This window comes from Meriones unguiculatus, chromosome 7, assembly GCF_030254825.1.
Source record: "Meriones unguiculatus strain TT.TT164.6M chromosome 7, Bangor_MerUng_6.1, whole genome shotgun sequence".
NCBI classification, from domain to species: domain Eukaryota; kingdom Metazoa; phylum Chordata; class Mammalia; order Rodentia; family Muridae; genus Meriones; species Meriones unguiculatus.
Genome location: NC_083355.1, coordinates 107,367,739 through 107,394,533, shown reverse-complemented (window position 1 = coordinate 107,394,533; position 26,795 = coordinate 107,367,739). Strand labels below are relative to the sequence as shown.

The 26,795-nt window shown below is 40.0% G+C and overlaps 1 protein-coding gene across 11 annotated transcripts in view; it reads left to right on the top strand.

The window, feature by feature from the left end:
- Positions 1 to 26,543, top strand: part of Atxn3 (ataxin 3) — a 39,770-nt gene extending 13,227 nt beyond the window's left edge. For 5 of the 11 annotated variants that reach the window (XM_021650197.2, XM_060388060.1, XM_060388061.1 and 2 more), the window contains 6 exons: positions 347 to 434; positions 6,573 to 6,705; positions 9,547 to 9,713; positions 10,905 to 11,001; positions 16,524 to 16,621; positions 22,211 to 26,543. In XM_021650197.2, the coding sequence (XP_021505872.1) occupies positions 347 to 434; positions 6,573 to 6,705; positions 9,547 to 9,713; positions 10,905 to 11,001; positions 16,524 to 16,621; positions 22,211 to 22,308 (681 nt within the window). In that variant the 3' untranslated portion in view covers positions 22,309 to 26,543. The other 6 variants (XM_021650204.2, XM_021650203.2, XM_060388063.1 and 3 more) reach the window with 5 other exon arrangements.
- Positions 26,544 to 26,795: the final 252 nt, after the last annotated feature.

Sequence of the window (26,795 nt, the reverse complement as noted above, 5' to 3'; positions counted from 1 at the left end):
CTGTCAATATGACATGAATCAGTGTGTTGGCCTGATAGTTTGAAACCACTTAGTTACTGCTGCCAGCAAAGGCATTTTAAGATACTATAAGCCTTTCTCCTTTTAGAATAAGTTAAAGTTTATGCCTTAATTTGTTACTAAAAACTTGTTTCTAAAAAAGCATTTAATAGTGACAAATATATAGCTTTTGAGTCTCAGTATTCAGTACTTTAAAAGTTCTCAGTTTGATATATTTTTGTTATCTAGACAGTCTTACTAAGTTTTGGTGGATTATATGCTTAATGAGGACTTATTTATATATATAATGTTCATTAACTTAAATATTGATATCTTTTTTTTTTCCTAGTGGTTTAACTTGAATTCTTTGTTGACGGGTCCAGAATTAATATCAGATACATACCTCGCACTATTCTTGGCTCAGTTACAGCAAGAAGGTAAATAAATGCCAAAAATTTTATTTATGTAGCTTAATAAAAACTGAGTCATTATTTGTGAGTATAATAATGCTGATTTCTGGCAGTGGTAGTGAATCACCCTTACAGTGTAGGTGTTCAACTGCGGGCTGTGATGTGGTTGACATGGCTTCTTGTGAGTGCTTTCTACAGTGGGACCTCTGTTGTTATAAAACAGTAAAATCCCAACCTTTCAATTTTACCAGGCAAAATTTAGACAGATGCTATGTTGAAAGCCTGCTAGCTCAGAAAGACAGAGAAAGCACCCAACTGATCTTCCTACTCAGCTGACCTCCAAGAAAGAAAAAGCTTACGTCCTAGAAGGAAAAAGCCCAAAAGCCCTTCTCCACAATGTTTTAAATTCCCTGCTCTCAGTGGCCCTCCTTTCCGTTCATCCCTGTCAGCTGGCTCCTTGTTCCACCTCTTGATGCAGTGTTAACTTTATCTCCCTTTTGGATTAAAGGTGTGTGCTAGGGCTGAGCCACACTGCAGGCGTGAGGTAGGGTCCTGAAGAAGGGTGGATGCAAGAGCAGTCAGTCAGGATCAGGAGGGGTTTTACATCCTGACTTATTGGCAGTCTGGGTGCTTCTTTGTTTATGTAGAACTTAGGCAGGGATAGAGGCCTGCAAAACATAGATTCCAAAACATAGATCTTATCTTTTCTCTCGGTTATAAGTTTAGTCATCATTGATAAACCATGACAGAACAAAGTTATCGTTTACAATCATTTTCCCTCATCAACCCTACAACCCAACTTTTAACAATCTTGGAGTTTCATGGACATGTTTTGCCGAAGCATGACAGTTTGTTCTCAGGCTGGTAGCTCTTGTCTCTAGACAGAAAGAATGCATCTAAGCCAGACTGGGCAAACTATCATGTCCTGAGCAGTTATTTTCAACTTTTAATAGTCAGGGTGTTCATAGTCATTAGGTCCAGGAAGTCTTCAGGCCAAAGCTACTGCAGTTATTTATTTTCTGCCATAATACAATGTTTACATTTTATATATTTATAGAATTTATTTATATATCTAATCTTGTTATTTTTTTTATTCCTTAGTTATATGACACCACAGTGGCCCTGTATGAGTTAACTTTTTCTAAGAAAGGGAGGTTTTAATATTTTATCCTTTTATCATTTATCCACACCATTCTTTGTCCATCAGTAGTAGGAAGAGCCTTTTAATTTGATCTGCTGCCAAGTTCTCTAGCGTACTGAATATAGTTTACCTTTTAAGTTTACTTTGTTTTGATTATTTTGTTCCTGAGTAAGTGCAGGGTTAGATGCGCCGAGAATATCTTTGAGTCAGAGCTCCATAAAGAGGTCTTTGGCATAATTATTTAAGTCACAACCTACAGGGCATAAGGAAGACCTTCAAGTAAGGCTAGATAAGGATATCTCCCTGAAAGCAGGAGGGGAAGTATGGTTGGGACATTCCTGGGAAAGCTTAGAAGCAGCACTCACAGGAGAAAGTATAAATGATTCATGAGAAAATTTCCGTCAACACAGTATCTCCAAGTTGTACAAACAATAAAAGCCCCTAAGCATGCTACATGAAGAGCAGGAGACTGCACCACAGCAGTTCCATCACCTGGCTCAGTTTTGCTGGATCTTTGTCAAGCAGCTGTGCTGTTCTTATGATTTTCCCTGTTCCCATTAGATATGGCTGTGCCACCTGTTTACAATAAACAGAAAGTTTTGGATTAAAGGTATGTGCTAGGGTTATATGTTAGGGCTGAGCCACAGCAAATAAGAAACAGGTTTTTACAGTTCACAATCTTGGGGTTTACAATGGGATCAAATATACTACAACAGACCTCCCTGAGGCCTTCTTTGCATCTTTCTTAACTGATATCTTTCCCTTTTGTGTCCTCCATATCACAGGGCTGACAGGAGGAGGTGCGTGCTCCTATTCCTGTTGACTCATTTCAGCCACTGTTGCTTCTGTGGACTCCAGTGCCTTTGAATCACCACTCTGGGTGGTCATCTGTGAGCCCCTTCTTCTTTTATTGGAGACTTTAGATGGCTGGTTATCCATCTCTCTTCCTTAAACTCTTAGTCATTTTTACACCAGTAACTATTCTTCTTTCAAAGATCATTTTCTTCACTCTTGTCTTGACATTGCGAATAACTATAACTACCTTCAAATCCTCGTCATAAGCATCTTATTCTTTGACCATCACCTTCTACCTTTATGCTGTGCTTTCTCTCTTTTGCTGTTCTGACCAGGCTCTAAAGTTACATATGACCCAGAGCTCCTGTTATACTCTGCAGTTTTTACCCTGATTTTTTGTTTGTTTTGTTTTGACATGGGTTTCTCTGTGTAACAGAGCCCTGGCTGTCCTAGAACTTGCTTTGTAGACCAGGTTGGCCTGGAACTCACAGATCTGCCTGCTTCTACCTCCCCAGTGCTGGGATTAAAGGTATATACCACCATGCCTGGTGTTTTGTTTTTTTAATTTATTTTATGTGGGTAGGTGTTTTCCCTGTGTGTTTCTGTGTGCATGCAGTGCTCAAAGAGGCCAAAGAAGGGTATTGGGATTCCTGGAACTGTGAGCCACTATGTGCATGCTAGGACCAGAACCTGGGTCCTCTGCAAGAGTAACCAGTGCTCTTAACCTCTGAGCCATTTCATCAGTCCCTGATAGTGTCATTCTGCTATTTTCCTCAATTTCTTTGCTTTCTCTCCCCCATCATTCTTAAATAACAGGAATCTTGACCACAAGTAAACCAAATCTTGGCTTTAGACATTCCTATACCATAGTGGCTGAACATGGCTTAAAAATTGTGTACAATATGTTGGTTAGTTTTACTATAGTTTTGTGTTTACAGGTTTTAAATGACTCCTTGGTGGTTATTTCACAACTTAATTCTCACTTCCTTATACATTGCTGTACCTTATAGCTTTCTCTTGTTTTCTTCTGAGAACATAGATATAATTCTCTTCCTTCTAGCAAATCTCTAACCTTGCTTCTCTATCTTCTTGAGTTTTGAGCCTATTAAAATATATGGACTGACCCTACATGTAAGGCCAGCCTCTCCATGTATGCTGTCTCTTTCTTTGTTCTTCCCATGTAGTCAACATTCAGTTTTGGCCTTCTTCATTCTTCCCACTCCTTTAAAAAAAAAAAAAAAAAAAAAAAAAAAACAGAAAGAAAGAAAGAAAGAAAGAAAGAGAAAAGTCTATCCATGGGTAAAAAGCTCTTTGCCTCCATTGATAAAAAATGAAGAGCTTCTCTCAGCTATGAAACTTTAGCTGCTTAAGGTTTTACTTTTCTCATTAGAATTGTCTCTAGTGCATTGTCACCTGTTTAACTCCTTCCGGCTGTGTCACCATAAGCTAACCAGTGAGTCCAAAAGTCTCTATTCTCACTATCAATGGTGACTTCTGCATTGCCAGTGCTAGGATTCAATTCCTGAGCCTCCTTTATTTGAGGAGGCAGTTGATTATACCCTGACTAAACAGAATACAACAAACTGCTTATTTTAAAAAATAAATACATAAACAATAGGAAAGGAAGTGATGTTCTGATCTCCTTGTGCCCTTTGCCTCATGTCTGTTCTTTCCTGTTCATGCTCCTGTTTCCTCTGTAAATATTTTCATGATAAAAATTTTTAAAGTGAATTTTATTTATTAAAAAAAAACATGTACAGTTGCACTATAATTATACTTAAAATGCTGTGCTTTGTGGTGATAGGGATTGAAAATCCCAGGCTGTGTTCATGTGAAGCAGAACTCTACTCTGACCTGTCTCCCCAGCTGCAGCCGCAGTGTTTTAATGACACCAGGCACTCAGTGTTTCTTTGCGTCTCTCTTAGCCCTCATCTCTGATGAGTTCTTTCACACTTTGATCTGAGTTGGAACATCAGGTTCAGTAATTGTACTGGGTTAGCCTTTTTCCCTAAATCTACTTATAAGTTTCCTTGTCTCTGTATTTTCCTTTGATTTATTTACTAAGGTTTTTGCGTGGGGGAGGGGAGAGAGACTGGGTCATCTGTCTGAGTCCCAACTCTTGGTCTTTTTCTTACTGTGTATATGTCCTCTGACTGACGGATGCACTAGTGCACCTTAGATGTAGATACTTAAGTAGGTTCAAGCTGATTTGGGGATGACGTGGCCTTGGATGTCTGCTTGTCCTTTTGTGATGTTAGCCTATGTTAGCGAATAGTGCCTAGACCCTCCTGTCCTTACAGGTTACGCAGTGTCGTTATATGTTGGCCTCTGCCTGTCTCACCAACTGCTTCTTTGAGGTTCCCTCTGAAGATCATCATGCACTTTCCAGTATCTAATTGTTACAGTCACCAGGTTCAGGTCAGCTTCTTCTTATGTGCGTTTCACTGTTTTAATCACAGTCTATGATCTGTACACTCATAATTCCCAGATTTTTATATTTAGCCTAGACGGTCCTTTGAACACCAGTCCTGATACTGACATCTTTGTGTGGCAGTCCAGGAAGATTTTAAATCAAACATGTCCACAAAGGACATCTGACATTTTTATTTTAATATTTTATGTGTATGAGTTTTATTTATCTGTATGTCTGTGTGCCATGTGTGTACCTGGTACCCATGGAGGTCAGAAGAGGACATCAGATCCCCTGGAACTGGAGTTAGATATGGTTGTGAGCTGCCATGCGAGTACTAGGAATCAAATGTGAATCCTCTGGAAGAGCAGCAAGTGCTCTTAACCACTGAACCATCCCTCCAGCCCCAAAGACTTAGCTTCTGTGGGTCTTTGGTTGGTTGGTTGGTTTTGTTTGCCTCTCTTTATGTGCTTTCTCTCAGGTTTCCAACTCTCAGTAAGAGTTGTTCTTGTATCCTGGCTTCTATATGTTATATTGATAAAGGAGCCAGGGTGTTTGATAAAAATATAATGTGTATTATGTCATACCTTTACTTTCTTGATTAGTGGTTTCTTAATACATCTAAAATAAATTCTGAAGTCTTAAATAAAATCCAGAATTGCGACGTTGTTTGCATGTTTGCCCGAGGCAGAATATCTTCTCTTCAGGACAAGCTTAGTAGATACCATCATGAGCTGACATACTGATGCTAAGAGTATAGAAACAGGTTTTTGGTGGTGGTTTTTGCTTTTCCGAGATAGGGTTTCTCTGTGTAGCCTTGGCTGTCTTGGGTTTGCTTTGTAGACTGGATTGGCCTCAGACTCTCAGAGATCCCCCTGCCTCTGCCTCCCTAAGTGCTGGGATTACAGGCATGCACCACTGTGCTCGGCACCTAGAAACAGTTTTTCTAGCAGAAAACATATTTAGACATGTGAACTCTGAATAAGCTGGTCCTTAAAAAATGTTAAATATATTCTCATTTTTCATGACCAGCCTTCTCAATCTTTGTTTTATTGAAGTTCAAGAAAATCAATGGTAGAAAATGTTAAATAAAATTGGACTTAATTGTAGCCGAGAAAACCTTAGGTACGTGTTTATTAAAAATTGTATTGTACCAGTTTATTTTCTTTATTTTTTTCAAAACACAAGACACACTGGCTAGATTTGGGGTACAGCTTCCCAGCTCCTGTTTTCAGTTAGAAGGGCTCTGTGTATGGTGCAGGAAGTTGCATGAGCAGCTGCCACTTCCCTGTGTTCCAGCAATTTATTTTACCCATGTGATCAGCCACTGGACATGGTACCCAAGTGTGTCTTCACACCAGCCATTTGAGGAAGGTTCCTTTATTTCTGTTCAACAAAGATACCAACACATTTGGGGAAAGTAATTGACAGACCCTGGGGTATTAGGAAGTGGCAGATCTAGGATAAAACAAGCAGTCGATTCCAGATCCTCTTTTCTGCTCTCCCTTACCGCCTGTCCTCTCCCTGTTGGTGAGTAGACTCTGGCCAGGCTCTGCCCTTCTAGATCCTTGTAGACAGGACTGCCTTTGTTTCTCGTAGCTCCTGAGTCTTAGAGATGAGAAGAGTGAGACTCAGGATTGTGTGTGACTTACCATAGGTAGTCTTTCTAATCCAGTGAGAATCATCACTAAAATAGGTCTTTCTGAACTTTCATCTCCTATTTTTCCTACTGTGCTGTGCTACCTTTCTGTCAGCTATCATTTCAGAACAAGTTTGAAATTCTTACTAGTTGTTTTAGTTTGTTTTTGCCTCTTTTTAGGTTATTCTATATTTGTTGTTAAGGGTGATCTCCCAGATTGTGAAGCTGATCAACTTTTGCAGATGATAAAAGTCCAACAGATGCATCGACCAAAACTTATTGGAGAAGAGTTAGCACAACTGAAAGAACAGAGGTAAAAATTAAGTGTTAGTGTGGAATATATGGCGCAGCATACCCTTAGAAGAATTCCATGTCCAAGCTCACATGTTTCGTGTCTGTGAGAGTATATGCTACTGCGTGTTGGTACCCACCAAGTCCAACAGAGGGTTGGATCCCTGGGGTCTAGAGTTATAGATGATGGTGAACTACATGATGGGGTTGCTGGGAACCGAACTTGGCACTTTGGAGAGCCATCTCTTTAGCTCCTGTGCTTACATTTAATATGAGGTCATTTTACCATGATTTTTTTTTAACCTTATTTTTTTGTGTGTATTTGTTTTTGTAGTGCTGGGGATTAACCTCTTGTTCATACCAGGCAAATGTTCTATTCTGTTATGTTCAAACCCCTTATTTTCTTCCTTCCTTCCTTCCTTCCTTCCTTCCTTCCTTCCTTTCTCTTTCTTTCTTTCTTTCTTTCTTTCTTTCTTTCTTTCTTTCTTTCTTTCATTTACCTGTCTGTTCATTCATTCACTGATTCATTCATTTCATTCATTTATTAAAAAATTTTGACCAGTCAGGGTATAAAGTAAGTTAATTAATTATTTAAACATTTTTGACCATTTTATTTAATTATGCGGACACACTTGGATGTGGGGCAGAGAGTTCAAGACTTTGATGTGCATATGTAATTTTAAATATTTACTTATTTGAAAATTTTTTTACTATTTTCATCCTTCAATTATCTTCTTTTATCCCTTTACTATTCCCTCTGAATGCCTTTATCTTCCCAGTCAGTCTCCTTCCTATTTTCATGTCTTCTTTTTTCTTCTTTAGTAACTTGCTAGGGATGGGACCTCTGAGTGCCCCCTCATCCGTGCTAGAATGGTGGTTGGTGACCTTGTGCTGGTAACCGTAGCTGCTGTGAGTTTGAGTACAACAGCCATATTGGAGTCAGAAGAAAGCATTTCACACAGTTCCTCCCTAATCTGCTCTCACATTCTTTCTGCCCTATCTTCTGTGAAGTTCCTTGAGCCTTAGAGGATGATACAGATGTCCCACTTAAGTCTAATCACTTAATAGTCACTTATTCTCAGACACCTTTCCTGAGTCTTGCATTAACTGCCATCCGCTGGGGGTGGGGGCATAGGGGTCAGCTTTTCTGACCAAGCACTAATCTTTACGTCTAAGTATGTTTAGAAGGGAGTTTAACATGTCCTTTTTTGGCCTGCTTGTTTGTTTTTCATTTTTTGGTTTTTTGAGACAGGGTTTTTCTGTGTAGCCTTGGCTGTCCTGGACTTGCTTTGTAGACCAGGCTGGCCTCGAACTTGGAAAGATCTGCCTGTTTCTGCCTCCCCAAGTGCTGGGATTACAGGCGAATACCATGGCACCCAGAGACATGTCCTTTTAGTGAAACAGTAAGTAGTAGTTTTCCTCACCTAGGACCACAGGTTTTTGACCTGGTTTATGGTACCAGGCATGAATTACTTACTGTGGAGTCGCCCTCAAATCCCATCAAAACAGTTGGTCCAGGCATGGTGGCACACACCTTTATTAATCCCAGCACTCGGGAGGCAGAAGCAGATGGATCTCTGTGAGTTTCAGGCCAGCCAGAGCTAGATAATAGATACTGTCTCAAAAGGAAGGAGGGAGGAAAGAAAGAAAAGAAAAAAGAAAAAGTTATTGGTTGCCCCCATAATAGTCATGCCACTATTATCTAACAAGATAGTATTATGGTATAACATACAGACAAGGTCTGTTTAAAACTATTAATGACTTTTCTTCTCTAGCAGCCTTCATAGAATCTTGCAGCATTTTGAAAGCTGGTCAGCAGGGTGTTCGCCTCCAGCTTAGTTCCAGCTTGGTTTCTCTATTTACATAAGCAAAATATGTGCTGTCTTTACCAATTAGATCTTACTATTTAGTACTGGTGAGCAACCAAAAACAATGACTGCAAAAGGAAGCATTTTTGAGTAGTGCTAATCTTTTTAGGTCTAATTGTGCTTAGAAGGCAGTTTGACATGTACACATATTGTTTAAGGGAGCCTCTGTATTTGTTTTTTGAATTAAGATCTTAAATAGCTTAGGCTGGCTGGGATTACATATGTGTGTGCCTCCATGCTGTTTTATTCATGGTGGTGAAAATGGAACCCAGGGGCTTGTGTATATGAGGCAGCTATTCTTCCTACTGTGCTACATCTCCAGGACTTACCTCCCCATCCAAAAATTAATTATTGTCATTATTATTATTTGTAGTGTTCGGGCTCAGATCCTGGATTTCATGCTTATCATTGAAAAGCTCTCTAGACCCTGCCTTCCACTTCAGGTCTCATTGAATTGCCCAGTTGTCAAACTTGACATCCTGTGCTTGGCTGGCAGGTAGCTGTCACTCAGTAGGTATATGCCGCTGTGCCCAGCTAGGCTGTGTTTTAGTGGATTTGGTGGAGTCAGCACTTTGAATGACTTAAACATATTAGACTCTTATTACAACTTACTTGTTCTCTTACTGGACCTTATCTGCTAGAACATTTTTTTTTAATCTAAACTCTTTAGTTTGCAAGTGCCTTTATGTTTATCTAACTTTATCTAAAGTTGAAGAATATGGAGCTAGAGAAATGGCTCAATGGTTAAGAGCACTGGCTGCTTTTCTAGAGGACCTAGGTTTGAGTCTCAGCACCCACCTACTAGCTCACAACCTGTAACTCCAGTCTCAGGGGATCCAACACCCTCTTCTGGCCTCTTTAGGTACTGCACACAGTGTGCAAGGCGCACATGCTAACAAAATATCCATACACATTTCATTTTATTTTATTTTATTTTTAAGACAGGGTTTCTGGAAGACTGGGCTGTAATTATTATGAATTCATTTGTTGTTTAGTGCTCTCAAAGCAGATCTGGAACGAGTCCTAGAGGCAGCTGATGGATCAGGAATGTTAGATGAGGATGAGGATGATTTACAGAGGGCTCTAGCCATAAGTCGTCAAGAAATTGACATGGAGGATGAAGAAGCCGATCTCCGTAGGGCTATTCGGCTCAGTATGCAAGGTATGGACATTTTCATGTATGCTTTAGTCATTTCTGGAGAAGTGGCTCACACTCTTGGCTTTTCTGAAAATTGTGTGGCTTTAGAAGTTCTTTGATAGTTACTGCAAAAGCAATACTCCAGATCTGAACATTTCTTTTAGATTTCATTGCTCTCAAATCACTTTTATAACTTATATTATACTAGGACTATATTTATTGTGTTTAACACAGCTATAATTTTTTTGTTATGCTATGACTATAATATTGCACTAATATAAATAACAAGTAGTTGAATTAAGTTTCTAGTGGCTAGATGACCCAAGCTAACCATTTTAACAGATACATGCCAGTGGGCGTCCAACACTTACTGGCTGTACAGCTTAAGACTTAAGCCCATTTTTACAGGATACCCCTTTTTTATTAATTTAAGTCCATCAACAGTGGAGGAAAGTGAAGATAAATTCCCTTCGGAATACTGGTGGAGAAAAGTGTTGGGACAGTCAAAAGTTTATGACAGCACAAAGTGCTTTATTTATTTATTTTTTATTTTGTTTTAATCTATTTGAAGGTGCTTCTGCTTCTAGTGAGATTGCTCATCATTTAAATATCTGAAATGTCTTAGTATGCTGAGGCTTTATTGACACAGCCATTATTGTTACCCTGGACGCCTCACCTCCAGGCGTACCTCTGCCTCCTCCTTGTAGTGTGAAATCCCATGTTTTATTAGGAGGAGCCTGCTGGATTATTGAAGTCATCCACAGAACACCCATCTTACCATTTTTACATTTTACCTGGAGTCTGTGCTTGGTACAATACTGTTGAGAACTTAAGAAACATTGACGGTTTTGAGAACAGAGTAAGGGCATGCTGTGGTCCTCCATCATAGCTTGCTGTGAGGAGTGCTGTGCCTTTGAGATGGAGGTGCAGTTTTGGGAAGGTAAAAAGCACAGAAGTGTGGTCTTGACTTCTCACAGCAGGTGAACGGTGAACCTGTGTCCTCACATCTGATGTATCACAGGCAGCATCAGCTTTGGTTGCAGTAATGCATGAGATTTTAAGTACCTTAATTAGATTTTCCAAGACTTCCGTACAACCTGTGTTTACAGAACAGTAGTGGAATGTTAAGAAGAGAACTTTCTTTCTAGAAGCTTTCTCCTGTAAGAACAGTATACTACTGCTTGAACAGGTGTATGAAATGATTGTTTTTTTTAGGTAGTTCCAGAAATATGTGTCAAGATAGTCCACAGACATCAAGTACAAACCTTACTTCAGAAGAGCTGCGCAAGAGAAGAGAAGCCTACTTTGAAAAGTAAAGTAGTTGGTACAGATTAAAGTTACATATTTAATACTCGCTTACTTTGTCTGTTTGTAAATTACTGCTCACTGCCTGAACCTGTGAATATATGAATATATATATGTTTTTAAATTTTTACAGCAAATAAAAAATGAAATACTTAGCAGTTTTAGAAAAAAAAAAACTTTGCCCAATCTGAGATATATTTATATGGACGAGGATAAAGGAAACCTTGTGAAATTTTGCTTATCAGAAGGAAAATGGACTTAGGGCCAGAAGAAGTGTGCTTGTTGATTGAGTGGATGTGGCACTGGTCACCTATGAGTTGTGCTCCCGTTTGCTAACAGGGAAAGCAGCGTTCGAGTAAGGTGGGGCATATTCCCAGGTGCAGGTGCTGTGTGCTCTGTATTACTGCTCAGTGTCATGTTAGGAGACCTAAGGCCCGTCACATCAGGACCGTAGACACCATAAATCTTAATTATGAGCTCTCAAAACCGCTTATTGTGCTCTGTTTATAAGGACCAAGAAAAAAAGATTACTTAAACTTTTATAGTTCTTCCTTTCTAATAATCACCATTCACAAGTCTTCTTTTGTTTTTATTTTTATTTTATTTTTGTTTTTCCTTTTTGGTCAGGGTTTTGTTGTGTTGTCCTGGCAAGCTTCACTTGTGGCGGCTGTCTTTGTGCTTCAGCTTTTTTAATGCTAGGATTATAGATATATGTCAATTTTTAAACCAAACTCTACCTTTAAAAAGCTATATGATCAATAATAGATAATTGAACTCTCTGATCTCAGGTCAGAAAGATAAGGCCAGAGATGGACTCTGCCCAGTTCTATACTGTGTCTCATCAATTCATTGGTGCGTTTATTTTCACATTTGAAAATCTCTGAAAGACTGGGTGGGATTCAGCTCAGCGGGGAGCGTGCTCACCGAGCATGCAGGCGACTCAGCTTCCATGCCCAGCACAGCAGCCACAGCTGCACAGTGGCACCTCTGAGTTTCAGCAGCCACTTCTTAGAGTTGGCGGGTTAGAGGATAAAGTTTGGACCATTTTGCATCTGCTGGTATCGTGAAGATAATGTTTACCTTTTTCTGTTCACATCTCAGAAGTGTATGAAGGAAAATTCTGATCGGCTGACATCTCCTAATGTGCGATATTTCTAGTCTTTTTTTCAGTGACTGATTAATAGACTCAATTATATTTATATTTTAAAATAGTCTTAGTAGTGCTTTTCATATTCATTTTACTTTTTAAATTATCATAAACCTTAGATTTCTGCATAACACACCCATATTTGTTACTCAGACTTAATAAACATCAGCATTCAAACCAGGTTTTAGGCCTTTAACTCCCATTTGTTCCATTCACCCACAGCCTTGGAATTGTAACAAGTCACAGTCATCATGTCATTATGATCTTAGTGTGGCCTTCAATATTTGAGGGCTTGTTTGTTTGCGTTCTGTAGGGTTATTGTTTTTGCATTGTTTTTTGAGCAGCTCAGTGCCTGGGCTAGTCCTAACCTCCCAGTCATCTTGACTTTCACTCCTGAGTGGTGGACTGTGGTGTGTACACCACACCTAGCTTGACTCTTTTTTCCTCCTAATAAATGTTTTTGTTACCAAATAATAATAATTAACAATTCAATATAAATTAAATATAATTTAATTTAAATATAAATAAATCTAAGTTTTAAAAATAACTTAAAACTACTTAAGTAGGCAAAATAGTATTCCAGAAAATCCAAGTTTTTTAAAAAGTATGTTCCCATTATCACTTCCTCCAATAAGTGATATTAATGTACATACCCCTCTCATCATACGCATATTCGTATTCTGTCTCTGTGAGCGTGTGCTATGTATGGTACACAGGAGGTCAGAGGATTACCTGCCCCAGTTAGTTCCTCTCTTCCACCACGTGGGTCCTGTGAATGGAACTCGGGTCATTAGGTTTGACAGCAAGAGTCTCCAGTTGCTGGGCCCTGTCACCAGTGCCCTTTTATTTAAACATTTTGTAAACTTTTTTGAAATAAAAATTTGAAACTTCCAGTAAGTTTTTACTTTTAGTAGTAGTGTAGATATTTCAGTAACATCCCATGATAAGTAAGCTATAACAATCACAATTTAAAAACTGTAACTAGTACTTTTAAGCAAACAGATTTTGCTCAACCTTGTACCCTTAAATTTTTTGGAGGGGTATGAGCATGCCTCCTTTCTTGTGTTTGATCATGTATTCGTGATTGTTACTAGCTCTAGTTTTTTATACTCTGCTGAGAACTTAAGGCAACCAGGGACTGTTCTGCCCCCTCACATATAGCTGAGATGAATTAAGGGCTTGTAGTGTTTATTTTTAACACTGATTGGCATTTAAAAGTGCTATTTTACAATCAAGTTTAAAACAGGGAGCCAAGGGGCTAGAGGATGGCTCATCGTTTAAAAGTGCATGCTGTACTTGCCTTTACCCACATCCCTCATTTCCTAGCTGAAATATTTTCCTATTTCTCTAGTTTCTGTCTGAACTGTTGGGTATAAGATTGTCTGGCTCTCTTCTTTCCCTCTCCAAACTGTCCCTGGTGCTAACTTGTTACATTCCTCCCCATCTTTCCCTCATTATTTCCCAATTAGATATGAAATACAACACATTGTAAGACTTCTTGTGTAAAAAATATTACTAAAATTTAGCCTATTAAAAATTCATAGTTTATGAGTGATGGTAATGTTTCCTTGACATGACATTTTTTTTTTTAGCAGTGATCTGTAAATAAAGTCCACATCAGCATTGCTGATGCCTTCTGTTGGGAGCATGGAATTTAGTGATGGGTAAGAAGACTGTCAGCTGTTAACATCTTCCCCAGAGATTTGTTAGCATCACTGATGTCCTTCCCAGGTGTAGCTTTGAATGCTGTGTCCTGCCTATTACAAGAAACACAGTGTTTCCCAGCAAGACACATCCAAGCATTCATAGCCAAGGAGTGTTGTGATGTTTTGATTGCCTAATACTTACACCATTGCTTTAGTGGTGTGGCTTAGTTTATGACAGCTCAGTTTGGGAAACAGAAACAGGTAGGGGTGTTTAAGGAAAACAGTAATTAATAGTGAAATTAGAGGCCTTAGGGATTGTTCGGAGCCAGGCTTCTGAAACGTAGACCAGTTTGTGAGAAGGGCTGCAACTACTGCCTGGTTAGGATGATGGGGCTCCAATATACTTGGAGAGGACCAGTGTTGATTCCCAGAACCCCACATGGCTTAAAATCTCTCGAGCTTCAGAGTATTCTGTACTCTGTTCTCAACCTCTAAGGCCACACACAAACACACACACACACACACACACACACACACACACACACACACACAATCTAAAACACTTTTAAGTCTTTTATATGTGCATATTAAATCAGAAAAACATTTTCAACTTTATTTTATGGGTGTTTTTCTTGCATGTATGTATCTGTACCACATGCATGTAGCTACTGACGAAGCCAGAAGAAGGTATTAGATTCTCTGGGGCCAGGACTCTAGATGGTCATGAGCCCTCATGTAGGTGCTGGGAACTGACTGACCCCAGGTCCCAGCAGCCTGTGCCCTCAACTGCTGCACCTTTTCTCTAGTCCCTAACTAAATCTTAAAAGCAAACAAAAACTAGATAACAGCTGTGATCTTGGACTCAGGAAGCCACATCATAGTTGTCAAGGTTTCTGGCCCCACTGAAACAGCCATGAGGCAGGATTCAGGACTGTCTCCATGATTGCTTACCAAGAAAGCAGCTGTACCTCACTGACTCATTTTTGCCCTTAATCTGTAGCCAGACACCAGGTTTTAGTTCTGAAGCTGCTATAGGGCTGAAGGTGAGGTAGGAAGGGCACTGAGGGGCTTGTTCCATAGCAGCAGCATCAGGATTCACAGTGGTTTCAAGGTTAGCAGCTGATTTTCTTCTGATTTTGCATAATTTTAAGGTTATAATAGCCCCATGAGTATGTACAATAATTTTGTCAGTTAAATGAAAAATTAAAAGTCAATGAAAGGTTATCCCTCTGAGGTTGCAGTCCTTGATTGGAGGAGCCTCCAGGATCCCAGATTGCCCATTGTGTAAAAGCACATAACACCAGAAGATCAATAATTTGTCTCAAAGACCAACAGGGAGAAGATGGAGTTCCCACTATCTCAGTTGTCTTTATTGCTCATATTTAAAACTAAAGACTTAGGTGAATAAGCAGGGTGTGGTATTGTATGGTATGCTTGGGAGGTAGAGGCTAGCAGATCTGGAGTTCAGTGGCATTCTGGGCTACCAACTTGGACTAGAGACCCTGTCTCAAAATTCAAAGGAAAGTCAGAAGAAAATATGCTGATCTAAAACTGATTTTTAAAGTTCTGGTCCTTCTAAAATCATGTGGTTTTTAAATTATGGCTTCTTTTGGGGGCTTTTTTTTTCCCCCTTTGGTTTTTGTTTTTTTGAGACAGGGTTTCTCTGTGTGGCCTTGGCTGTCCTGGTCTTGCTTTGTAGACCAGTCTGGGCTCGAACTCACAGAGATCCGCCTGCTGGAATTAGAGGTGTGTACCACTGCGCCTGGCCAATCTGTGTGGCTTCTCAATCATTTATGGGTTTTCTTCTTTCTTTAGCTCTCTTTGTGTGTTTATTACTTAAAAGCAGAACTAGTGCAGAGAACTCCTTCACCCTTCCAGGACCCTTTGCCCAGATTGTTGACATATCAGAAGCATTGGGGCATAACTTGTGTTCTTGCTCATTGTAGCTTAGTATTTCAGCTCTATTTTCTAAATACTAGGATATACTCCTTGCATGTTTTGTTTTTGAAATAGGGATTGATATGTTACTCAGGCTGGTATTGAATTCCTGGGCTCAGATGACCTTTTCCCTTGGCCTCCTGAGTAGTTGTACTGCAGGCACAAGCCACCACAGCAAGCAAGTGTGGTGGTGAAGTAGCTCAGAGCTCTACATTGGAATCCACAGGCAGAGAGTGAGAGGCTGGGCCTACTATGGTGTTTGAAACCTCAGACCCCACCTTCAGTGGCACACTTCCTCCAGTAAGGCCACACCTGTATGAGCCTGTGGGATTGTTCATATGTAAGCCACCACATTCTACTCCCTGGTCCCCAGTAGGCTGTAACCATGACTTAATGCAAAATACAGTCTGTCCAACTTCAAAGGTCACCATTGTCACCATAGTCTTTCAGTTTTAAGACTGCTTCAAAGTTCAAAGTGTCTTCTGAGATTAATGGCAGTCTCTGAACTGTAACCTCTGTAAAATGCAGATGGCATACTTCCGACATACAATGTCATTGAATATAGTTTTCATTTCTTTAATTCTTCAAGTATGTGATGAAGCTGCTGTGTGACAGGTAGTTTCAGGTACTGGGGACACAGGTAAGCAGCATATGGTTATGCTCGTGTTAGCTTATGAAACAGAAGCGTCAAGGTGGTAATGTGTTTGTGCTGAGAATTAAAATGAAATAGTGAGAAGAAGGCTAGGTAGCTGCTTGACGTGGGGAGTTTTAATGTATGTTCCCTTGTCAATGTTTCAGGCAACAGCAGCAGCAACAGGAGGTAGACCGAACTGGGCAGCTTTCATACTCATGTGAAAGACCAACCACAAGCTCAGGAGGACTTGGGAACAACCGAGGTAAGGCTCTCTGGCCATTCACCATGACTGCCTTACTTGACACCCAAGGTCCATGACAGTTTTACTTTATATTTTTCTTCTTCTTCTTTTTTTTTTTTTTGTTGTTGTTTTTGTGTTTCTGAGATAGTGTTTCTCTGTGTAGCCTTGGCTGTCCTAGAATTCACTCTGTAGACTAGGGTGGCCTTGAACTCATAGAGATAAACCTACCTGTACTTGCTAAGTACTGGGTCAAAATCCAGTGTGCATTACTACTGCCCAGCATTTTTTGTTTTTAGTTTTACTCATCTGTGTATTTTATTTGTAAGTGTTCTGTTCTGTCTGCATCCCAAAAGAGAATATCAGATCCTATTATAAATGTTGCTGGGAATCGAACTTAGGAACTCTAGAAGAGCAGCCAGACCTCATACCACTGAACCATTCCTCCATCCTCTTTTTCCTTCTTTAATTGTATTAAAACTCGGGAGTTGGAGAGATGGCTCAGAGGTTAAGAGCACTGGCTGCTTTTCCAAAGGTCCCGAGTTCAATTCCCAGCAACCTCATAGTGGCTCACAACCATCTATAGTATCTGGTGCCCTCTTCTGGTCTGCAGGTGTACATGCAGGCAGAACACTATACATAATAAATAAATAAATCTTAAAAATTGTATTAAAACTCTTAAACAATTTGTAGTTTACTAAAGTCCTCTGAACTATGAAGCAGACAAATCGGAGCACTCGGTGAATATTAGGGTTTTATTTATTTAATATAGTTTTGTTTTGAGGCAGTTTCATTATGTAGCTAAGTCTAGCTTGGAGCTCACTGTGTAGCCCACACTGCCTTCTAATTCATGATCCTCCTGTTTGGGCCTTTTTAGTAATAATATTACAGGCAAGCACCACCATGGCCTGGTTGGTTTTAAAATCACATATATAGTACTTGAACTTCACAGTTGGCACATTCTTCAAAAAAATGTGATGATTCAGAGGTAATGAATATTAGTAAATGGAAAATGAATACATCTCACGACCTAGTAAAGGAAAACATATTGTCGTGTAGTCTAGGTAATATCTAAAAGTCCAGGTTACTCACCACACCTTGATTTAATAGGTCTTAAATGTGAGCCAGGTATTTGTAAAAGTTGAGTGGAGAAGAAACCCTGTCTAAGAACTTCACAGAGAATCTGTGCAGAGCTCTCAGAATGGTACAGTACGCAGACAGTCAATAAGCTGATCAAGGAATTGTTGATACAAGATGTGCCTTGCACTAGAGAGCACATTATATAAAAATCCTCTAACTCCAGCTGTAGATGGCTTTGACACCTCTGCTGGACTTGGCCTCCGCAGTCAATGTATACATACCCCACACAGATACCTCTGTCAGAAGAGGCTCACAAAAACAAAGACAGCAGTATGAGTTGCAATTTGACAGTACTCAACTACCCATTTGAAAACCACTGTCAGGCCAAGAACTGAGAAAGAAGGAACCACGTGGACAATTTTAATCATTAATTTTTTTCAGGCAGAGTCTCACTATCTAGCCCAGACTGGCTTCAAATTCACCATTGTCCTGCTTCTGCCCTTGTGCTAAGAGTATAGTCATCTGCTACCACAGCTGGATTTCACATACAAATTCTAGAGCAGAAAAATAACTTAGATGTAAAACCTCAGTGAATGGACTCAGTGTAGAAATTCCTCCTTTTCCTCCTCAGCACAGAAAACTGACCATGAACAATAAACAGCGCTGGAGGCTGTGACTCTGCAACCCACCTCTAACTCACAGGAGTCTCCTAAAGAGACAGGGAAGAGGTGGTGGGAAAGGTTGATCTTTTAATCTTCTCAGTCTGGCAAAACACTAGAAACTTACAGACTGAAGAAGCTGAATGAACTTCAATTTAGTATAAACCCACAAAAATACCTACCAAGAAGATTCATTGACTTTGGAACACTTAAAGCACAACCCCAAATCAGCAAGAAATAACCTTTTCAACAGCAGTTTGAAATGAGAGCTTTCTTATTGCTGAAGGAGTGGATCACGTGTTTCCAGTGCTGCAGGAAAAACGTAAACCCAGGATTACATATGCAGTAATTCCATACTCATTAGGATTGAGAAAAATGTTTTTAAAAAGTCTCTAGCAGTCCTAGTCTTAAAAGCTAGAGAAAGGGGTGTCCATGCAGGCCTGGAAAGCAGATCAGTGTTTACTCAGCCATGCCCAGAGAAGCTTACACCGGTAGTGGATGGGAGCAAATACAGAGTCCCACAACTGGGCAGTGCGCAGTGTGCGGCCTTGGGCTACCCAGTCTTAAATGGATGTCTCCATCAAAGTGGATGGGAGCAAATACAGAGTCCCACAACTGGGCAGTGCGCAGTGTGCGGCCTTGGGCTACCCAGTCCTAAATGGATGTCTCCATCAAAGTGGATGGGAGCAAATACAGAGTCCCACAACTGGGCAGTGCGCAGTGTGCGGCCTTGGGCTACCCAGTCCTAAATGGATGTCTCCATCAAACCCTGCCCTCAGGCCTCCGGGAACTTTGAGGAAGAAGTGGTAGGAAGATGGTCAGAGCCAGCGGGGATGGAAGACAGCAGGGAAACAGTGCCTTCCAGACACAGCGGAAGTGATGCATGTGTGAGCTAAGAGGCGGAGGCAGCATGCTCAGCTCCCAGCCTCATGGGGTCTCAGCACTAATGGGGACATGACTTCCCATCGGTAACTCAGAAGCTGTCTCCAGTTGACAACTGCTCTCAAAGGAAAATTAGTGTTCTCCAGTGGAGTCTCCCAGGGTATATTAATCACATTCAAGGGCGGGCCCAATGCCCAGAAGTAGGTGGCCAACTCAAAACAAACTCAGTTTTGTTCTGTTTTGTTACGATTTTTTGTCTCATAATACTTTTTCTGTTTTGTAATACTTCATTTTTGTTTTAACCTTACTGGTCTTTTGCTTATCTGTTACACTTTCTGATTTTGTGTTTTATGGGTTTTGTGTGTGCATGTGTGTCTCTGCAAGTATACTTCTATGCCTTTTTTTTCTCTGTTTCCTTTGTTCTGTTCTGGTTTGTATTTTTTTTTTAAGCTACTACTTTTCTAAAGAGAACGAAGTTGGGTAGGTAAGAAAGTTGGGAGGATCTCAGAGGAGATGAGGGAAGGGAAATTGATCAGAATATATTCTATAGAAAAGAATATTTTCAATTAAAAATTAAAGTTCTCAAAACAGAAAAGAAATGAAGTGCTGTTTGACAAGAACAGGAAAAATGAAAGATGATAATTATAATTCCCTCCTTTTGAATTTTCTGAATTGTATCTGATGGTTGAAACAAAAATTGTAGCACTCATCTGGTTTTGGTTGCATTTTGGGTGGCTATGAAGAGGGAGGTTAAAGGACAGAAAGTGAGCCAAACTTTCTCTGTTGCACTTCTCCATTCAGCCACTTCAGAAAGCAATTCAGCTGTTTCTTAAAATCCTCTGTATTCCTGGCACCCCAGAGGCAAAAGCAGATGGATTTCCAGGGGTTCAAGGCCAGCCTACTCTATATAGTAAGTTCTAGGACAGCCCAAGGCTACATAGTGAGAGCCTGTCTTGAGAAAGCAAACAAGCTGAATATATGCTGACCATTTGACCCAACAATTACACTGTGGGTACTTATGCCAAAGATAAAAAAATGTATGTCAACACAAAAGTATACAAACAGATGTTCATAGGTATTTTAGTGGTCTTAATCGAAATCTGGAGACAAGTATACATTAGGTAAATGAGTTGTGAAGGGAATTGTAGTAGTTCATTCCATAGAGTACTGCTTTCAGGATTAAACAGCAGCCAACTGTTAATGCATGTAGCATCTGAGGTGGACATCAGGGTCAGTATACCAGGTCCAAGACAGTCTTGAAAGGTTTCAAGCCAAGGAGCTATTTGTATAGCATTCTAAAACTCCCAAATGTAACATAGAAGAGGAGGAGGCATGAGCACACGGGTGGGGGTGGAGTAGTGCAGGAAACTAATGATAGTAGGTGTTCTGCCAGGAACAGTCTCAGCTTGCAGTCCTCCAGAGAAAGCTGCATTGATAGTTTCTGTTCATGTGCTTTCAGCTAATGGCTAGCACCCCAGCTTGGCCTAGGAGAAGGCTTTGATATTTCTCTTGGACCAGAGGAACATCCCTCTGAGCCTTTCCCAGGGAAGGATTTGCTATCCCCATGTGTCTGAAACATTAGGGTCCTAGACATGGTTGTGTTCATGTAAATAATACACATTCAGGCAGGACATCATCGCTTCCCCACAACTTACTCATGATCACCGGCCCTCTAGTCGTGGTGGTGGTGGTGGTGGTAATGTAGTTTACATCTGTGATAAAATGCCACATTAGGCTGGGCATGCCTGAAATCTCAACACTTGGACTAAGGTAAGAGGACTGTGAGTGTGAAGCCACCTGGGCAGGTACACAGTGAGACTGTTTTTGTTTGTCTTTTGTTTCATTTTTGAGACAGGGTTTCTCTGTGTAACAGCTTTGGCTGTCCTGGAGCTTGTTCTCTAGACCAGGCTGACCTCAAACTCACAAGGATCCTCCTGCCCCTGCCTCCCAAGTGCTGGGACTAAAGGTGTGCACCACTACTGCCTGTCAAGACCCTGTCTCCAACAAACAAACAAACAAACAAACAAACAAACAAACAAACACAAAAAGTTACTTTAAAGCCATGTAAAGCCATATAGAACCACATTGTGCTACAGTCTGTTTGAGCTTTAGTTATAGAAGAAGTAGTGTTGGGTGAAATTGAGCTGAGAGGTCCACAGGAGCCTTGTCTTTGCAGCTTTCTTTGAATTTAATTGTTTACAAATAGAAAGGTTTTCTAATTGTTAGTAAACACAATAAATGTCAAATGCATTATGATAAATGAAAAATCTAGATTCAGAAGGTCATATTTATCATGTGAGACCATTATCATGACTTGTTAGAAGGACAGAACAGTGAACACATCTTCTGGGCTTTGGGCTGACCGCAGAGGAACTGGATGGGGGCAGCAGTACAGTAGGTGGATGTCTTAACATGTTCTCTGTCCATTTGTGGATCTTAAAGTGCCACACAAATACCATGTGAATTATAAAGTCATAAAAAGGAAGCTAGGGCCAGGAAGGTGGCTCAGTGGATAAAGGTGCCAAACTTGACAACCTGATTCCAATAATCAGAACCCTCATGATAAGGAGGGCACTAGCTCTGCCTATGTGCCCTCTGACCTCTGCACACTCATGGCACACCGTGCCCACAGATTTACACACAGCTAACAAAGTAATTAACTAGTGTTCAAGTAGAAATATATTATCTAAGAATTTGCTTTTTTTTTTTCTTCTTCATTTTGGACAGGTTTCATGTGGCTCAGGGTAACTTCAAATGTTACATAGTCAAGAACAGCCTTGAACTTCTCCTGCCTCCATCTCTTGAGTGCTAGGATTGCAGGACTATGTTTCCATGCCTCCTTTTGTGCCATGCTAGGTATTGAACCCAGGGCCTTGTGCATGCTAGACAAGTGCCCTACCAACTTAACTACGCCTCTAGTTCAGAGGTCAGCCTTGTGATGATTGAGAAGCTTCCAGGATTTTTTTTCTGATAACTTTGTCTTCTTTCCCAGCAGGTGATTCTCTGAGTGAAGAAGACATGCTTCGGGCCGCTGTGACCATGGCTTTAGAAACTGCTAAGGATAGTTTGAAAGCGGAAAGAAAAAAATAGCACCTTTAAAAATCATTTTGCTACTCATACTTCCTGACATTGTCTGTGATTACAGTGTAAGGTCCCTTTTGGCAGTATGTTTACCAGAAGAGATAAAGACACCTCAGTGATTTATGAGCGAATGATCAGAAAGCCAGAGATGTGTCATAGGACTAAAACATGATTCACATACTAGCCGAAGAGGCAGTCAGCAATTAAAGAAACTTAAGGTAGTTTTCTAACTGTCCCTTATTTTTTAAGTGTGCAATATCTAACTGAAACTATGGAATTTTTCTTGGCTCTTTGCGGACCAACTAATTAGCTCTTGCCACAGAACTTGATCTTGTTTTGTTTTCATTTTCTTTCTTCGTTGGAGGTGGCTTGGCTCACCTGAGCTTTTATTTCTTATTAATTAGACTAACCTTTTATGGAAATGTCTTTTGTTTGTCTTGTTCAGAAAGATAAATCTATCGTCTTATATGTATGTGGGGCACTTAGATGTTATTTTCCTTGGTTTTGGTTATTCTCCCACAACTCTTAACAGGGTAATCTGTTGTTTGTTAAGCCTTTCGTGGAATCATTATTTCTTTGGTGCATTGCTTTACTCTGATGTCAGCTCTACTTGAGTATTTGAGTATACATGAACTGGGTTTGTGTGAGCATGTGCTTTCTGGTTCTGTGAAGGCTTTCAGTTGTGTTCTGGCTGACTTCTGTAATCCTTTCTGCACCTTGTTCCCTTTTTGCTCCCAGCTGAGAAAAGGAGAGGCTAGGACACAAGCATGTTACAACTTAACACACACCATGAATGTACCACAGGAGAAACTTGCCCCTCTGTGTTGGTGGTGGGTTTGTTTTAGGTTTTCTTCTGTGACACGAGTTTTGTGTTTGTTCTATTAACAATTAAGTCCTGGAAAATAGATGCCTGCTTCACTTTTTTTTATTTTTTATTTTTTTTTAAGTAGAATATAGACTGCCAGGATGCAGGATGGTGGTCTGGAATGTGAAAGTAAATGAAAATATATTTAAATATACTGTGGGTTGACTCTTGCAATCATGTTTAAATTGCTTAAGAATTAAAAAAGTAGCCAGGCATAGTGGTGCATGCCTGTAATCCCAGCACATGGGGAGGCAGAGGCAGGCAGATCTCTGTGAGTTTGAGGCCAGCCTGGTTTACAAAGTGAGTCCAGGACAGCCAAGGCTACACAGAGAAACCCTGTCTCAAAAAGCCAAAAACAAACAAAAGACAGAACTAACAGTGCTTACAGGGTCTGTCTGTAAATAAGAAAAGTCCATAGTTTTGATAAACATTCTTTAATTGGGATGCACAGAGAGTTTTGTGGGTTAATACTTTGGTATGATTTTGGTGGAGATGAACTATGTATCTTTGTAATGGGTATCATAGCCTCATATCTACTCTCCTTCCCTCCCTTCCTATCCCCTTTTGAAGTCCTTTTGAATGTTGACTTGTACATAGGTCAAGTCCAAGAAGAAATTTTAGCCAACAGCTTGGGAGGGTGAAGCATGGTATACTGCTCTACTGGTGTGTGTTCTGCATACGTTTTATCAGGGAAAGGTTTTTGATGGAGGATTTTTTGCTGTCTAACTGAAAAAGATACAGATACTTTTCTTTATGATTATGAAACAGCTTTTTGTTGGCTAGGGTGGATTGTTTTGTTTCTTTTGGTTATGCTAGGGATGGATCTCAGGGCCTTGTGTGTTTAGGCAAGCACTCTTACCTCTGAGCTATATTCCCAGACCCAAAACAGGTGTTCTGTTGTTTTTTGTTTTGTTTTAGTTATTGCATGCCAATTTTTTGGAATTTGCTTTATGAAAAATTAGGCAGTCCTATTTTAAAAATCTGTGAAGCTTTCTTTTAGTCAGTGCAAAGGTTCAAGAGAATTGCGCAGCTCTAGGGGTGTTAGAGTTAGGACTTGTCTTAACCATTCACAGTTGAGTGGTATGTAACTACCCTAGTGTGCCAGTCACATTGTCTGGACATTGGCTCCTTCCTTTTCCCCTTTGAAAACTCACATCAAACTTTCCATATGGTTAGATGGATGAGCTGCCTGATAGGAAAATGATAAAGCGAATATGCATTTCAGTTTTAATTTTAGAGTTTATAAAACTTTCATATAATACACCCTAGTTAAATCTCTTATGAAATACAGCATGTTGGTATTTTCTTAGAGACTTTTTAAAGAGAAGCTGAGCGTTCACTGAATAAGTAGCCAGTATGAAAAATGCCAATGCTTATTATAAACACAGTATCCCAAAGTGTAAGAGTTCTATGAAGCTCTGGTTCGTATGCCAGGAGCTGACGTTTACTGTACAGTACTGCAGGACAGACAGGGCAAGGAAATCCACTGTCACTGTTGTGCTATGGACTTGACTGACATTCTGTTTTTAACCATTTGGGAACATCTTACTGTTTAATATTTAAACTACTGGTATCATTTTTCTAATGTGTAACTGGAACTACCAGATAAAATATGTACAGTTGTGATACTAGTGTTACAAGCAACACTTCAGAGGGTCAGGTGTGCTACTGCACACCTTTAAGTCCAGTGCTTGGGAGGCAAAGGCAGGCAGATCTCTCTGAGTTCAAGGCCAGCCTGGTTTACATGGTGAGTTCCAAACTTGCTAAAGCTTCACAGTGAGACCCTGTCTTTAAAAAAGAAAAAGGAACTTTCAAAGACAACTTTCATATTTTGAGATGTCATGAGCTTATATTTTAAAAATTTAGAGTAGTGTGAACCATAAATTTATGTCCCCAAAGACGGTAGTATGCAGCACTGATATACAGTTTAATACAGTTAGTGCGGGTAAACTCTTAAACTTTGACCTTGGCCAAATAATTTTCAGTTCACAGACTATCTAATGTGGTGCTTTTTCTCCCCCTGAAAACTTGATTTTTCTTGATGAAGCCAAAGTTAATGAGGACAAATGCTCAAAATGAGTAGTCTGCATTGTTTTATTTAATATCAAGTTGGATGAAATACATTTAATTTGAGTGAAAGTCTAAACCACATATTTTGAGATACCTGCATGTTTAATCCTATTTTTAAATGATGCCAGTGCCAAGAGTTACTGAATTCTTAGAACTGGCCCCTGTGCCCTGCACACATCCAAATCGGGCAGTGCAGATGCAAAATGCGCTGTTTGAAAGTCTTAGGTTGGGAAATGTTGAAGTTTTGAATTATGAGAGTTTTGCTTGCTGCTGAGACCTCTGATTGCAGTTTCCTGTGAGGCAGTGGGGATGTGCTCAGGGGGAGAGCAGTTGCCTTGTGGCCCAGGCCTTGGGTTCAGTCCTTAATGCTGCAGTGGGAGAACAGAGGCTCACAGTGTCAGCTACGTTTAGACAGGCCTTAGGGGAATACTTTCAAGTGAACTGTTTGCTGTATTTTTGCCCTAACGAGTGTAGAGCTCTGATATGGGACCTCAATTAAGGAAAGCCAGATTGCATTAGCTAAACAGTAGTGTAGATCATTTTTCTGTTTTTCATGTTCAGAATAAAAACTTTCCCTTCATTCCTAATTTGTTTATAATTAGTTAAAGGAACAAGTTGGTTTTGTATTTTTTTCAGAGTTTTATACATAATAAAGTTTTGTTGTAGTCTTTCACAAATGAAAAGGATATTTTTTTATTATTTGAGGATTTTTTTCTAAAATGGTCTGTCATTTTAAGAATTAGTGCAAAAAATGTACTCCCTAAATTTATGTAGGTACACATTTTAAGTACACATTATAAGAGTGCAGTCCTAGATGAAGCACTAGTGAAAAGTGTGTGGAAAATGCAGTTCTTTAGGTAACACTCACTCGTCTCTTGCATAGTTGAAAGGTGGTATATCTCCTGGAATTTTTTTTAATGATTTGTGTTTTTTTAGAGGAAGACAGACATTTGAAATGTTATTATCTAATTTCTACAACACTGGACTAATAGGAATAACTTTTTAAAAAATGGCTGTTCTGTATAAACAAAATATTTGAAATTCAAGTGCAAAAGCCGTGAAATAAAAGGCATTGTCTTCTGGTCACTATGGTGCACTGTGGCAGTGCAGTCCCTCAGGACTCAACTCTGCAGCCCTTCCTCCTGTGCCTCACTGTCGGCTGCCGCTCCACAGGTCTTCCGTCTGTCTGCTCCTTCCAAAGCTGGGCTTCCAAAGCACTGTTGAACTGAGGGCTCTGTAGGTGTGGATGTTAATGAGTTGTATTTTAAATATCAGAGATTATTAAATAAAGAGTGTGATTTTCTATTAATCTTTCTGTTTTTATTGTCAGTTCCTAACCTTGCTATTCAAAGTCTGGTGGGAGGTACAGCTGCGTCTCTGTCTCTTGGAAGCTTTTCCCAAAGGTAGTTAGTTTCAGACCACATTCAGAGCCCCTCTACCAGGACCTTGGAGAAGCACTGTCTGTGGAGTTGCTTGTTTTTACACAGCTGCAGTGATGCATCAAACAGGCCAGGGAGCCCTCACAGATTTCTGTCAGAATACATTATCACCTCATTGCAGC